The sequence below is a fragment of the Sander lucioperca genome, chromosome 22, assembly GCF_008315115.2.
Source record: "Sander lucioperca isolate FBNREF2018 chromosome 22, SLUC_FBN_1.2, whole genome shotgun sequence".
NCBI lineage: Eukaryota > Metazoa > Chordata > Actinopteri > Perciformes > Percidae > Sander > Sander lucioperca.
This window is the reverse complement of record NC_050194.1, coordinates 6307792-6321224: the sequence shown is the minus strand read 5'-3', so window position 1 is coordinate 6321224 and position 13433 is coordinate 6307792. Positions and strand designations below refer to the sequence as shown.

The 13433-nt window shown below is 41.8% G+C and overlaps 1 protein-coding gene across 1 annotated transcript in view; it reads left to right on the top strand.

Annotated features, from left to right (window-relative positions):
* snx29 (sorting nexin 29) overlaps positions 1-13433 on the top strand; it is a 176660-nt gene that overhangs the window by 20037 nt on the left and 143190 nt on the right. Inside the window, exons 12-13 of the mRNA XM_031297994.2 lie at positions 1142-1205; positions 1898-2026. Of these exons, the coding sequence (XP_031153854.1) occupies positions 1142-1205; positions 1898-2026 (193 nt within the window). The remainder of the gene's footprint in view (positions 1-1141; positions 1206-1897; positions 2027-13433) is intronic.

The following is a 13433-nucleotide window of genomic DNA, read 5'->3' as shown; positions in this document are numbered from 1 at the left end:
CTGTCATGTCTTCCAGTGTCAACTCAAGTCAGTTTCTGTGTTTCCTGTAGTTACCTGTTTTTGTACTTCCTTTGTTTTTTGGATTCCTTTTTACTACCTCCTGTAATTGTTTTTTTGCCTGCGGCAGCTCTCAGGACTCCCTTGGTTGATTTTTGTGTTTTGTCAAATAAATCCTCAACGCCAACTTTCTCCTGCCTGCCTGCCTCTCTCTGCGATTGGGTCCTCTAATTCCCTGCTGTGTAACAATAAGTTTATGAACCCATGCTAAAGTTGACTAAAAAGAGGAATAAAAAAAATCATCTTTTGGAAATTGATCTTAATTCCTTAATTAAAAAAATGAGGAAAATCTGACCTTTAAGGACACCAATTTTCTTTGTGAATGAATAATGTATCGTAAATAAATAAATGTTCTTCCTTAAAATACAGGGGGCATAAGTAAGTACACCCCTATGTTAAATTCCCATAGAGGCAGGCAGATTTTTGTTTTTAAAGGCCAGTTATTTCATGGATCCAGGATACTATGCATCCTGATAAAGTTCCCTTGGCCTTTGGAATTAAAATAGCCCCGCCCCACATCATCACATACCCTTCACCATACCTAGAGACTGGCATGGGGTACTTTCCATAAAATCATCTCTCAATGCAAATCAAACCAGCTATTAGGCTAACTGAAATAGAACCATGCCAATCTCTAGGTATGGTGAATTCCTCTTTTTAGTCAACTTTAGCATGGGTTCATAAACTTATGAGCACAACTGTACATAGTTTAATGCAAATGGTAGCCAGTGTCCCCTACACGTATCTCTGATTAGTTTCTTTATTTATTCAGGGATTTTTTAGTAGCTTCCTAAACAGTATGCTTTACTATCGCAATAAAAGTGTTCTCTCTGAGTCCGATTGATTTTCTGTATAACTTTGTCACCTGGAAAAAGTAAAAAACTGATTTCATCAAAGCAGTTCATCTTAAGGATGGAACAAAAGTACAGCATTAAAAGTGGGATTCTGTTGTTTTTTTTTCTACATTTGAAAACTGTAGGTTATTAGTTTATGCATATTGCTGTGTGTATTGTCTGTGTGTGTTTTGTGTATTTGAAGTAGCTGTAGTGCATACATCTCACCATGGTCTCTCTCTCGTCTGCAGTGGAGCTGCGTCAGGCCATTGTAGCCATGATGAACAGGAAGGACGAGCTGGAAGAACAAAACGCGTATGTTTGGGTTCATTTCTCCTTATTTGCTGCTCGCCAACCCCCAAACACACACACAATTACACACACATACTCACACATACTCACATTCTGGACTGGAGGAAGATATCGAATTACTTTTCAGTATAAATTGTGTCTGCTTGTTTTATTTTTATCCTGAGACGAGAGTTTTTTGTGCTGACTTGGAGCCAGTAAACGGTTTTTGTTTGTGTTTTGTTTTTAGCATTAAGCCACCAGAGGCTGTGATTTATGCTCATTTAACAGCTGCTTAAAAGGATCGGGGTGCAAACTGCAACGCACAGTTCAATAAAAGTCTGTTGTAATGATGAAAATAACAGTCTAATGTGTATACACCTTTGCGATTTATCCTAAATAAATGTTAATCTTCTGCCAAGCAGTATTTAGATCTTTATGATAACTGATGTGATTTGTACTCGATGCATTAAGAAAACAGCGATGCAATCACACGATGGGTGTTGATTAAGTGTTTTGTATCGGTGCAGAGTGTGACTGCGATTAAAGAAGCTTAATAATGTTTATCCGCTCTACCATTAATGAAAATAACATTAGCAGAATGTCAACATTTAATATGTCTAAATGTGAAGGATTAGGTCTGCACAAGACGTTATCACCTGAATGTAAATGGGACGACAAATACAGAGATACGTGACCTGACCTCGTGGATTTGACAGGTCTCTTCGCAGTCTGCTGGATGGGGAGATGGAGCACTCAGCAGGCCTGAGGCAGGAAACTGATCTGCTGAAGAGGAAGCTGGCAGAGCTGGAGGAGAGACACACAGCCAAGGTCCAGGCACTGGCCAGGTAGGAAACAGAGCGTATAGCTTACAATGTGGAAGATTAAAGCTGCACTTGGCTCAAATTCGCCAAGAAAAATGGTTCCATTTTTTTTTTTTTTTTTTTTTTTTAACAACCATTAACACAGATTAGATCTGAGACAGTGTAGATTTACGTATTTGCTAAACTGTTGAACTAGAGCTGAGACGTTTAGTCGATTAATCGATTGTAGCATCCCAGTAGTGTTCTTTATGTATTCAAATCCAAACATTCACATTTTGGTCGAAGTATGTTACGCTTTAGCGTCAAAATGCTGTTTTCCCAAGCCATTCTTACAACTCCTAACAAACCACGTGACCTGACGTAGGTTTCTGTATGATGACAGCACACTACTGTCATGGATACGTCCACGTGTACAGTACAGTACAGTACACAACAGTAACTGTGATTGCTATCGGCACAGCCTCGATTTGGAGAATCAGACAGAAAGGGAAGCATTTTACTGCTGTGTTTGCCATGTTAGGTTGGATATGAAAGTCACACAATAACACAAACAAACTAACTGATCGAGGCAGGGGTAGCAACTCCCATGTTCTGTGAGGTAAAATGGCTGTTTTTGTCAAAATCTGGTGGTTTTGAATAGAGCGATATGTAATGCTGTGGTAGCCTGGCTCTGCCCTCCTGCGTACTTCCGCTCAATTTTCATTTTCCTTCAGTACTCCGCCTGGGTTTGCGGTATATTCTTGGGTTTTCTCTGGTCACATTTTTACCGGTCCAATCAGCGAACAGAGGGAGTGGCTGAGAACGATGACGTTGAGGACGTGCGCTAGTTTGAGTTGTAGTTCCGTAATGGCGGTGTAGAAAGATGCGAGCGAAGCCATTTAGTTCGTTGTGGCAACGCCGCCGAATATCCAGAAGTTAAAGCCCGAGCAAGAACAATCTTTGCTGAGTTGTGTTGGTGGCCATGATGTTGTGGCCCTCCTCCCCATAGGGTTTGGGAAAAGTTTGATTTTCCAGCTCGCTCCGTTAGTGGTGAAGGAGTTGGCTAAGACTAACGCTAGCGATGCTAAGCCGACGTCGCGACCAAACGTTAGCGATTGGTTATGGCAGATCCAGAGTGGCTCTGGGCAGATCCAATGGTTTTAAACTTCAACAGAGTACCCGCCTTCAAGGAAGTTAACACTTGTCAATGGAGAGTGTCCAGACTCTCTGTACAAAGGAAATGTATGAGAGTCTGGTAGGACCAGGCTACTGCGTCCACAGCAGTAACGATACATTGCTTAACTTCTGTGCCGTTATGTCCAAACTTAGCACAGCTTACATTGACTTAGCCAGTGCTAGCGTTAACATTATTTATAACAAGTATAAGCTAATAAGGTAAGCGGGCGTTTCCATTTGAAAAACCTGGAATAGAACGCAGATGGACTCGACCTTTTAATAGGCAACTATAATGATAATCTTGTAAGCCGTTTTCAAGCAAAAATCCCCCACAGCCTCCAGTATCCCAAATTGTGAGGCTTTTCTTTATTTTACACATCTTTGGGTTTTAAACTGTTCAAATGAATTTAAAGATGTCACCTTGGGCTCTGGGAAATTGTAACCGGCATTCATTACTATTTTCTCATATTTTCTACAACAAACGGTCCACTGATTTATCAAGATAATCAACAGGTCAATCAATAATGGAAATGCCATTACTGCCCTTGAAATAACAAATCGAGAGAGCTCTAAACTCGAATAATTATCTTCTGTTTCCACTTGTAGAAGCTGGAAGTGTAGAGTTTTCTAACGTAGTTCTGTATGGCCATCACTGTCTTTTATCACGCTGTATCTGCAACAACATTGATTGTTGTCTCTCTTTACTCTAATCAACATATCGTCATTTGAAATGTCTCTATAAGAAAAGTGTCTATTTTTAGGAGAAAATCCAGCACAAGCTACTAGTAAAGAGGAAGTAGATCTAATGCCCAGTGATGCATCTTCTACTTTGGAGTCTGAGAACAAAGGTAACTTTGTTGTTGTTGTTTCCTTCATCATCAGCTCAAAATGAGTAGTAGCTGTGTATGGCTGATGGAAGGATGTTTTCCAAAGCAAAGTGCCTTGTTTTTTTTTTTAGAAAAGCTAGCATTTTAATCACACGACATTATAATGATTGTTTGATTGGTACTAGCCATTCATTCATCTCAACCCCCTGCATATATTCGTTGGCTGTTTAGTGCTGTGGGATCGTTTTATATCATGCAGTTTTAATTGCAATCCAATTTATTTGACTAGCCCTTTCTCACATTTTGACTTGTCATAACAGGAAGTACACAGGTGGCATAATAACATTAACAATAGCCATGTTGAGTTCAGTTCATGACACGCCAGTTTGGGAACTTTCGTCTCATGTATCTACAAATTGATTTTCAGGCAGTGAACATTGTGTATAAGCTGTAATAGCCCCGAGGGCCTTCATGTCTTGTGATTAAAGCTGCTTTGTTGCTGCTGATTGTGCTGGGCTGTGCCTACACCTACAGTCGCTGCATCAGTGTATCACAGTAATTACCACTACACCACCTAATGGCAAGAGCTTTACCAAAGAATTTCTAATATGGGAAGAAGTTCCACTCTCTCGTTACTTCCGGCTTCTGAACTGGTTGCAGTTCCACCAGAGTTCCATATAGGGGGCGCTCACAGGCCAGTGCAGAATGAATGGGACTCTATGGAGCTATACCCCTCAAAATCCACTTTTCTCAGGATAAAATTTTTGGCTAGTAATTTGAATGTTGCATTTGAAAGGGGAGGCTAAGAAAATACACACTGCTGGGTGATAGATTTTTTTAAAGTAGCTTTTTTGTTCTAAAAAGCCTTTTAAAATGTCAATGACGTCATACACATATACGGCCAGAGATTCTGCTTTACGGCAAGCTCTGAGTCGCTTCCTTTTTTCTCTCGAGGCATCGACAACACAGCTGACAGATTAGACTCTCCCTGTCAATACACGTGCTAGAAAGAGGTTTGCTAATGTTTTAAAGACCACGCTGAAATATTCACTCTGGCATTCTGGTTCTGCTTCGGATGGCGTCAAGTGGGATCTCCGATCGTAATCAGTCCTTCACTGACCAATCAGCATTCATTAGCAGAATGCTAGCGTGTTATGGGCAACAACAACTCAACCTGTAACAAATCGAAAGGGCATAAGTACTCGTTCATTCAACTTTTGACCTATAATCCATGTTGAACTTGCAAAAACTACAATCAAATCTGAGATTTCTCAACGACAATCAGGCGAAAGAGACAAATTTAGCCGTCTAGCTCGATAGGGTCCCATTCATTTTGCACTGGACCGTGATCACCCCCAGTGGAACTCTGGTGGAACTGCAACCAAAGTAGGTACAATGGGGCTAAATAGGTAGTGGAACGGCTTTCCGTAGATGGGCTTTGGCTTTACACAGTCAGGAAAAGGAACTATATTTGTGCAACTATCACTAAGTCTCTACAGCGAGTTCAACTCGCTCATGATGAAAAGTATGGGAGAACGAATGTCAGAACCACTTTTTCCCTTTCAAACCCATTGTGGTAGCCTGGTCCTACCAGACTCTCGTCATTTGTACAGAGAGTCTGGCCACTCTCCATTGACAAGTGTTAACTTCCTTGAAGGCAGGTACTCTGTTGAAGTTTAAAACTATTGGATCTGCCCAGAGCCACTCTGGATCTGCCATAACCAATTGCTAACGTTTGGTCGTTTTGCCACAACATCATGGCCACCAACAAAACTCAGCAAAGATTGTTCTTGCTCGGGCTTTAACTTCTGGATATTAATAATTTAATAATGAATTAATTTATTAAATGAATATGTTTTTCTATAGAGATCCCCCTACAGCTTCGGAATACATATTTGGCAGCTCCTATGTTTACTCGTGTCTGACTCCTCACTCGGTCAGTCTGCCGTTTCCTCTTTCTCTGTTCCTCCGACAATGCTTTTCTAGCTTTCTACTTCTTTTTTGCCGGCTCAGCCATGACGATGACAAAAACTCCATCGCTACCTTGTTAGCCGGTTCCCGAATGGATGTATGTGCGCAGTGCCGTGAAGCAATTTATTACATCGTGAGACCTGATATCAAGCGATACTTCCTGACGTTGAGGCCGGCGGCTCGCCGGCCGAAAGTTGCAAGGGTGGTTTTTCAGCTCACAGGCGCTAGGGGGGAGCGAGACAACCACCATTCAACAACAAAAAAAGTCATATAACCATTCCAATGACTTCGAAGCTGTTCAGTTAAGATAAATTAAGCTAAAAAAACGGCATCCTTCCCCTTTAAAGCAACACTATGTAACTTTTCCCACTTCGGTCCCCCTACAGGTTGTCTCATTGGAACTACAGCTGCAGCTAAAAGTTACATAGTGCTGATTTAATTACGACAAGCGTACACGCCCCGTCATCATATAAGAAAGCCTACCTTGGACAAAAAACAAATCGCATTCCTTAGACTTGAAAGTGGAGAGAGAAGGGGGAATGACATGCAACAAAGGGCCGCAGGTCAGAACCGAACCTGCAGCCGCTGCGTCAAGGACTGAGCCTCTGTATATGGGCGCGTACTGAACCAGGTGAGCTACCCAGGCGCCCCCAATAAGCAGTGTTAAGTTAAAATGGATGAAAGAAAGCTTTCCTGTTGATATGTATTAGGGATGTAACGGTAAACCACGATAAAAATGTTGACGGTAACAATTACCGTTTTCATTTTAAAATTATCATTATTATCACGGTGGATTACCACGGTGTGGAAACCGTGTGTATAATTCTTCCCAGCTTCATTCGAGTCTCCTGAAGTTGCTGCGCAGGCGCACTGCGTAGTCTACAACGTGCATTTCTTGAAGTTGGAATCATGGCGGAAGGAGGAGATGACAGCGCTCAGGACATTTATCAGCCCTCTAAGAGGACTAAGTCTGAAGCATTGGCATATTTTGGTTATTATAAGAATGCCGAAGGACAGTTGATTGAAGGTAGTTATCCTGTCAATGTGCAGGAAAAAAGTATATAATTAGTGGTGTGTCTTTGATTTGTTTACATATTGTTCTTTATGTCTTTGCTTGAATGTTTGGATTTGTATGATTTAAACCTGCACTACTGGAAATGTTCCTGACAAATAAGCTGTTTACATGCTGAACCCTTGTTCCTTTGATGTTGAAAGTTGCACTTTTGATAAGGTTTTGCCTATATTTTTGTAATATAATAAACACTTACACTTTTTGAAACTATTTCAGCTTGTGTAGGCCTATCAGTGCTTTCTGAACATATTGAACACACTTTTAAAAAAATACCGCGATAATACTGAAAACCGTGATCATTTTGGTCACTATAACCGTGAGGTTAAATTCTCATACCGTTACATCCCTAATATGTATAATACAAAATGTAGTGCCCCTTGTACAAGAGAAGAGCTTTTCGACAGTGATGATGACAATGTAAGAGATGATTAGGATTAGAATGATTTCACCCGTCAGTCCACGGTTGGTGCTGGGACGGTTCCTGTCATATAAGCTGTTCATCACACATTCACTACGCTTGGCGCTGTGCTGCCTGCCCCCCCCCCCCAGTGTCCTGACTCCTCAGCCATCAAATTTCGGCAACAGGTTTTTTTTTTTTTTTTCTGGTAGCGCACTGGTGGAAGTGCCGCGGTGTGGATGATGAAATTAGATTTTGAAAAAATTATTATTATTTCAGGTGGTAACGTGTTACTTATTATTTTTACTGTTACCCCCAACGCTGGCAATAAGTGACCACCTACAGTTTCCCTGGAAGTGAATTGCATCACCTCAGCATTTACAATTGATGGCCTATATGCCAGAAGTCTCCAGTCGAGCCCTGAGCCCTTTAAATAGAGCATTAGTCATCCTTCAGCAGTCTAAACAGAAAGCCCCAGCACGTCTGTGTTCAGATAGTAGCCTCCTACAATCAAGTCAAGCCACCAGCTAGGATTGATCGAGTGACTCAAGTTAAGTGTGTAAGGACTGCTAGAGCTGATGGGTTCGCAGCTTGGCGAAGAGAGTGCGGCCGCTGACGGGGGCTTTTTAAATTTGTTAATAAATTTGTTGATAATTTTCATGTTCACTTAGAACAATTTTAATGGAGTTGAAATGGCAAGTGAGGTAGCGAGAGTGTATAGGAAACAAGGGATGGCCCTCTTGACTGCCTGACTCTCTCTGCAGGCGACTGTGACATACAGTGTGCTTTTTCTCCCAGTCAAACGCACACACTCCAACACACAAAGGCGATTCTATAGTCCGCCGCTAAATCTCAAGTGCTGCTTTTCCTTCTCAGTCAAATCTGTCTCGATCAATGGCGGCTATAAATACCACTGAAGGAGCAGCTAGCCACTGAATGAGGGCTGGAAGCTGTCAGCATCATTCAGTGAAAGGAGGCTACTGGCAACGGTTGCTAAGTATCCCACAATTCTTTGTGATTCACTCGCACTAAGGGTGAATCGGGAGTCAGTAAGCCTGACATAAAATCTGATACCGAACAGTAACATCTTAACACTTGAATGGACAGTTGGCTCGCTCTGTGACCGGCAGCTAGCTGAAGTGCTTTACTGCTGCTGAGTTAATTGAGACAGATTGTTAAATCCGCTCTAACGGTGACAGGAATCACTTCGCTGAGAGCAGAAATCTTCAGGTTAAATGTTTATCTTTAGCACCATATGGCCCCGCTGTTTGAGGAAGGTGCCGTCAGTCATCTGCTTATTTTAGTGCTTCTCCTAGTAGTACAGTAGTAGAGCAGCCCCCAAACCCATGGAAGTGGCATGTGTGTGCGCGCGCGTCTTGAGCCCGGCTGCATATGGGGGTGGCAGAGGATGAGCGAGCCACCATAGATAGATTTCGGCTGACGTAGACTCCGGCAGAGGGGAGTGGGCTAGAATCAGCCCGCTGCTCACTTACCAAGTTACCCACACACAAAACTCAGATGTACTGTACAGCAGGACCCTTACTCACTCACACACACACACACACACACACACACACACACACACACACACACACAAATCCAAATATAACATGAGAACGTAAGACTCTCACTCACACATTGACGCATAGCGGCCCACGTACTCAGCCTCAACTTCTCCCAGACTGGAGAAATCCGAGTGCACGTGCAGTAGTCCTCATGTATGTATGTATGCACGCAGCGCCTCACCACTTGGTGCCAAACCTAATTTGTAATTCTGTCCTTTTATGGTATTCTGCAAGTGTTTGTAGTCAACTGTGCTAATTGGATTTCCTGTTATTGAACTATCTACTGGTTGCAAATACCACAGTATTATGGACTGAAGATCAGTATTGTGACAGAATTTAGGGGATTGCCATTAGTGATACATAAACATACAGTATTTCCAAAAAAGAAATGTCCAATCATTGGTAATATGACTACTATGATTACCAAGCAAGTACAAACATTTGGTGCTCATTTGACTCTGCTGCTGCAACACTGAGATAAGGAAAGACAATTGAAATGCAATGCTTTGCAATACATTTCAGCTGTCAGCATTCACTCCCATTTTCTACAGGAAATGCATTTTCTAGTAAATAAATATCGCTTTTGAATATATGTATTTTCAAAATAAGTCGGTATCACTAATCCATACATTATCTTAATAAACACTAAATCTGTAAATTTAGATTTGAAAAACTACTGAAGCTTACTTGTATGTTGACTTCTCTACAAAGAGAAGCTCCCTGTGAGGTTTCAACAACAAGTAACAGGATCATTCATTCCAATGTTTTTGTAGAAATACATTTTTGTGGTCACGCTTGTCACAAATCTACCTATTATGTAGACCAACAATGGAATTTTAATTTGTAGAAAATAATCACAATTTAAAGGTAGTCTGCGGAGTTTTTGACCACTACTAGCGCTGAGCAATGTTTTTATGAGTGGCTGTCAGATCTGTTGTATAGTGTGCACATGTACATGGCGCAAACACGCAGGGCAACTTGTTGGATACTAATTGTTAAGCCCTACTTTAGGTCTAGATTTAAACATTTTATGATAACCCAAATCCCACGTGATAACTAGGGCCGTGCTTAAAATTTGATATGGCAGTATATCGTGACGTACTCCTCGTTTATGCGCGTATCGATGCAGGTGCTTCTTTATCGATACAATAGCAAATGCTGTAACTGCAGTTTTGAAAAAGAAACATCACCTATAGTGCGGTGCACAATAATGCCAATAGGTGGAAGCAGAGGCCAACCCACATTACTCAATCAGCGCATTTTTCAATTTAAAACCAACATTCCTTCAAGCATGTTGAGTTTAAAAATGTAAGAATATTTATCTGCATTAATTAATAACTTTGGGATAAGAAGGAGACTATTTTATTTAACTTTTAAGATCTCTGTGGGCCTGAAAAATCAAGGTGTATCGTATCGCGAGGTTGTAGGCAATTCCCAGCCCTAAAGATATCTGTCCTCACATCTCCGTATCTTCATCACACAGCGCCTTTTATTTAGTTACCGTCACTGCTAATGATAAAAAAGACATTGAGTTGTTAAAAAGAACTGTTGCTTTAAAAATAGAATGAAATTGGCCTTGCTCTGAATGTCTAACCCTCAAACTTGTTCCCTCAAGCACACGCACACACACACACACACACACACACACACACACACACACACACACACACACACACACACACACACACACACACACACACTCTCACTCTCTCTCTCTCTCTCTCTCTCTCTCTCTCTCTCTCTCTCTCTCTCTCTCTCTCTCTCTCTCTCTCTCCCCACAACTACTTCTTGTCCCCCTTTTTAGACGTCAGTTGGCAAAGCAGAAAGCAGGCCTCTCGCTGCAGGAAGACGGGAAAGCGGCCAGTCGAGTGGGCTCGGGCCAGGAAGTGGTACCTCGTCACTGAGGGGGTGGTTGGACAGGCGGACAAATACGCGCGCACACACACACACACGCACACGCACACACACATGCGCACACACAAATGAAACGGGAGCAGATGCCTTTTTCTTAGCTGGCTGGGCTGTCGTCTTTTCTCCAGGCAGTCTGGTGCAGTGATCTAAGAAGCGGCAGAGAGAGCGGCTGTGAAGTTTGCCTATTGTACTTGTTGGGAGGATTTAGACTCTTATGTTTTCTTCCTTTTTGAAGTCAATTATATCACTCTGCCCGGGGCGGGGGGGCTTTTTCCTTTAATGCTGAAGTTTTAACAACCCAGCCCTGCACCCCATTGCCTTCTTGTGCCTGAGTGGATGTGTGTCTGTTTATACAGCTCTGTGCATTGAGTCTTTGGAAGTGTGACACGAGAGTGTATGCTTGGAAGTATTTTTTTTTTTCCCCCAGCAAGGCTGAGTAGTAAATTGCACTCAGGAGCATTGCCCAGCGACTGAGCTGTCTGTCTCTGAAGGCGTCTTTGTACCTCTTATTTACTACTTCCAAACAAAACCAGATCATACCTGAAGAACAGCCAATTTAGCTGTTTATTGCACATTAAGACAACTACTGAGTATGGGGGATAATAAAGGAAGGAGTGGTGGGAATACAAGAGATAGAGAAAAATCACCCCAGGGCTTCTTTCAACTTAAGTAATTACTGCGTGTAGTTTAGGTTTAAGCTTCCCTCTTGAGATACTTTTTGAGAAGTTAAGATTCTACATCCTTCCTCTCTTTTTAATAATCTCTTATTAAAAACACGCACAAACTTTACAGTCGTCATTAGCTTTCGCCCTTTCACACTAAATATTTACAATGTCTTTATCTCTTAAACGCACACTGTTTCTCTTTCACCATCTCCTCTGTTTGCACACAAAACAGTTACCATTTTCTTGAAATCTATCTTGAAGGCACATATAGCCTTTACAGTATATCTCTCTTTGTTTCTTTTGCAAACAAAAACATATTTTATGAATCTCCTCTTGCGCAAACACTGCTTCCCACTTTTTTGCTTGCACGGAAGAAGATGAGATGATTTCAACAGTTGTATTAACCAACGTGGTTAATAGGCTTATTCTCTGAGCAGGCATTCACACTAACAATATTTCTGAGTCAGACTACTGCTCTTGATGAGAAAGTTTGTGGCTGGTCCCATATCAGCTGGACGAAGAATGCAGTTTTCGCCTCAGAGATGCCGAGCAAGTACTTCACTTTAGGACACTCTCATTTAAAATTTTACTGTCCCTTGAGGCAGAGAAGACACTTAGAGTTTCAGATGACTTTCAGACACTCCACATTTCCAGCGATATAGCATTCACTAGAAGCACAACATCAAACAACTTTAATGGATCGCACTCAATTGGAAAGCATTAACAGAGAGCCAAAGCCGCTGTTTCTTGCTACAGTTTTAGGAAGGAGAAAATTGTGCAATATTGACGCTCCCACAGGGCTTTGTAGTTTAGATTTGTTTGGTTTCCAATATTCAAGTTCTGTCCTGTGGGTCTGAATAATGGTTGTCCACTAAACTGAGTTTGTAATGATGGACTCGCCAGAAGCCTGGAAGTGAATGCAACACAGAAATGTAGGCCTAAGTGGGTATTTACTAGCATATGGCTGTTCAAATGTATGGGTGCAGTTTACACACTGTGTATACAAGGTAGTTTACTCCCTGGGTCAAACGTATAAGGCAGAATTGAAAATAACTAATGTTTTTCTTTTACCGTGGAGAAATTCAGTTACTTGCATGGTGTACAAAGAAGTAATGCTGAAACATTTGGTCGATTTGTGGTTCTCAACCTGGGGGTCAGGGTTGATTAAGGGCTCACGAGAGAAATCTAAGTGGTCCCGAGATGATTAACAAGATAATAAATAACCAGGAAAATCATTTCATCTTCACAAAGAGATGTTTTAGCCATGCTAGCAGCCATTGTGTTGGTTGATCCACATCTTTGGTCCAGACTAAAATATCTCAACAACTAATGGATGGATTGCCATGACATTTGGTACATATATTCATGGTGCCCAGAGGATAAATCCTAATGACTTTGGTGATCCCCTGTGCTTTAATCTAGCAACACGAGCAGGGCAAAATCTTTCAATTCATTCTGTGAAAGATCTCAACATCTACTAGACGGACTGGCTAAGGATCTTGTCCACACATTCATGGTCTCTAGACGATGTATCTTTAGGACTTTGGTGATCCTTTAGTCTCGCATTGCCAGACTGGCTAGTCCACACAGCAGAAAAACGTGCTCTTGTTTCTTGGCATTACTTTAAACCAATCACAATTGCCTTGGGCGGTGCTAAGCGCTGAACGGAGCCCCGGTGCCGCTGCAAAATAGCCTCGGGAAGGAACTTGTTTTGGTGGAACATGTGTACGTTCAAAAGTTGTTTTAGTCGTGCAACAGAAAACTCAGATTGGACAAATAGTCTAGCTAGCTGTCTGGATTTACCCTGCAGAGATCTGAGGAGCTGTTGACCATAGTCCTCATAAGTTGAAAGCTGGAAGATAACAGAC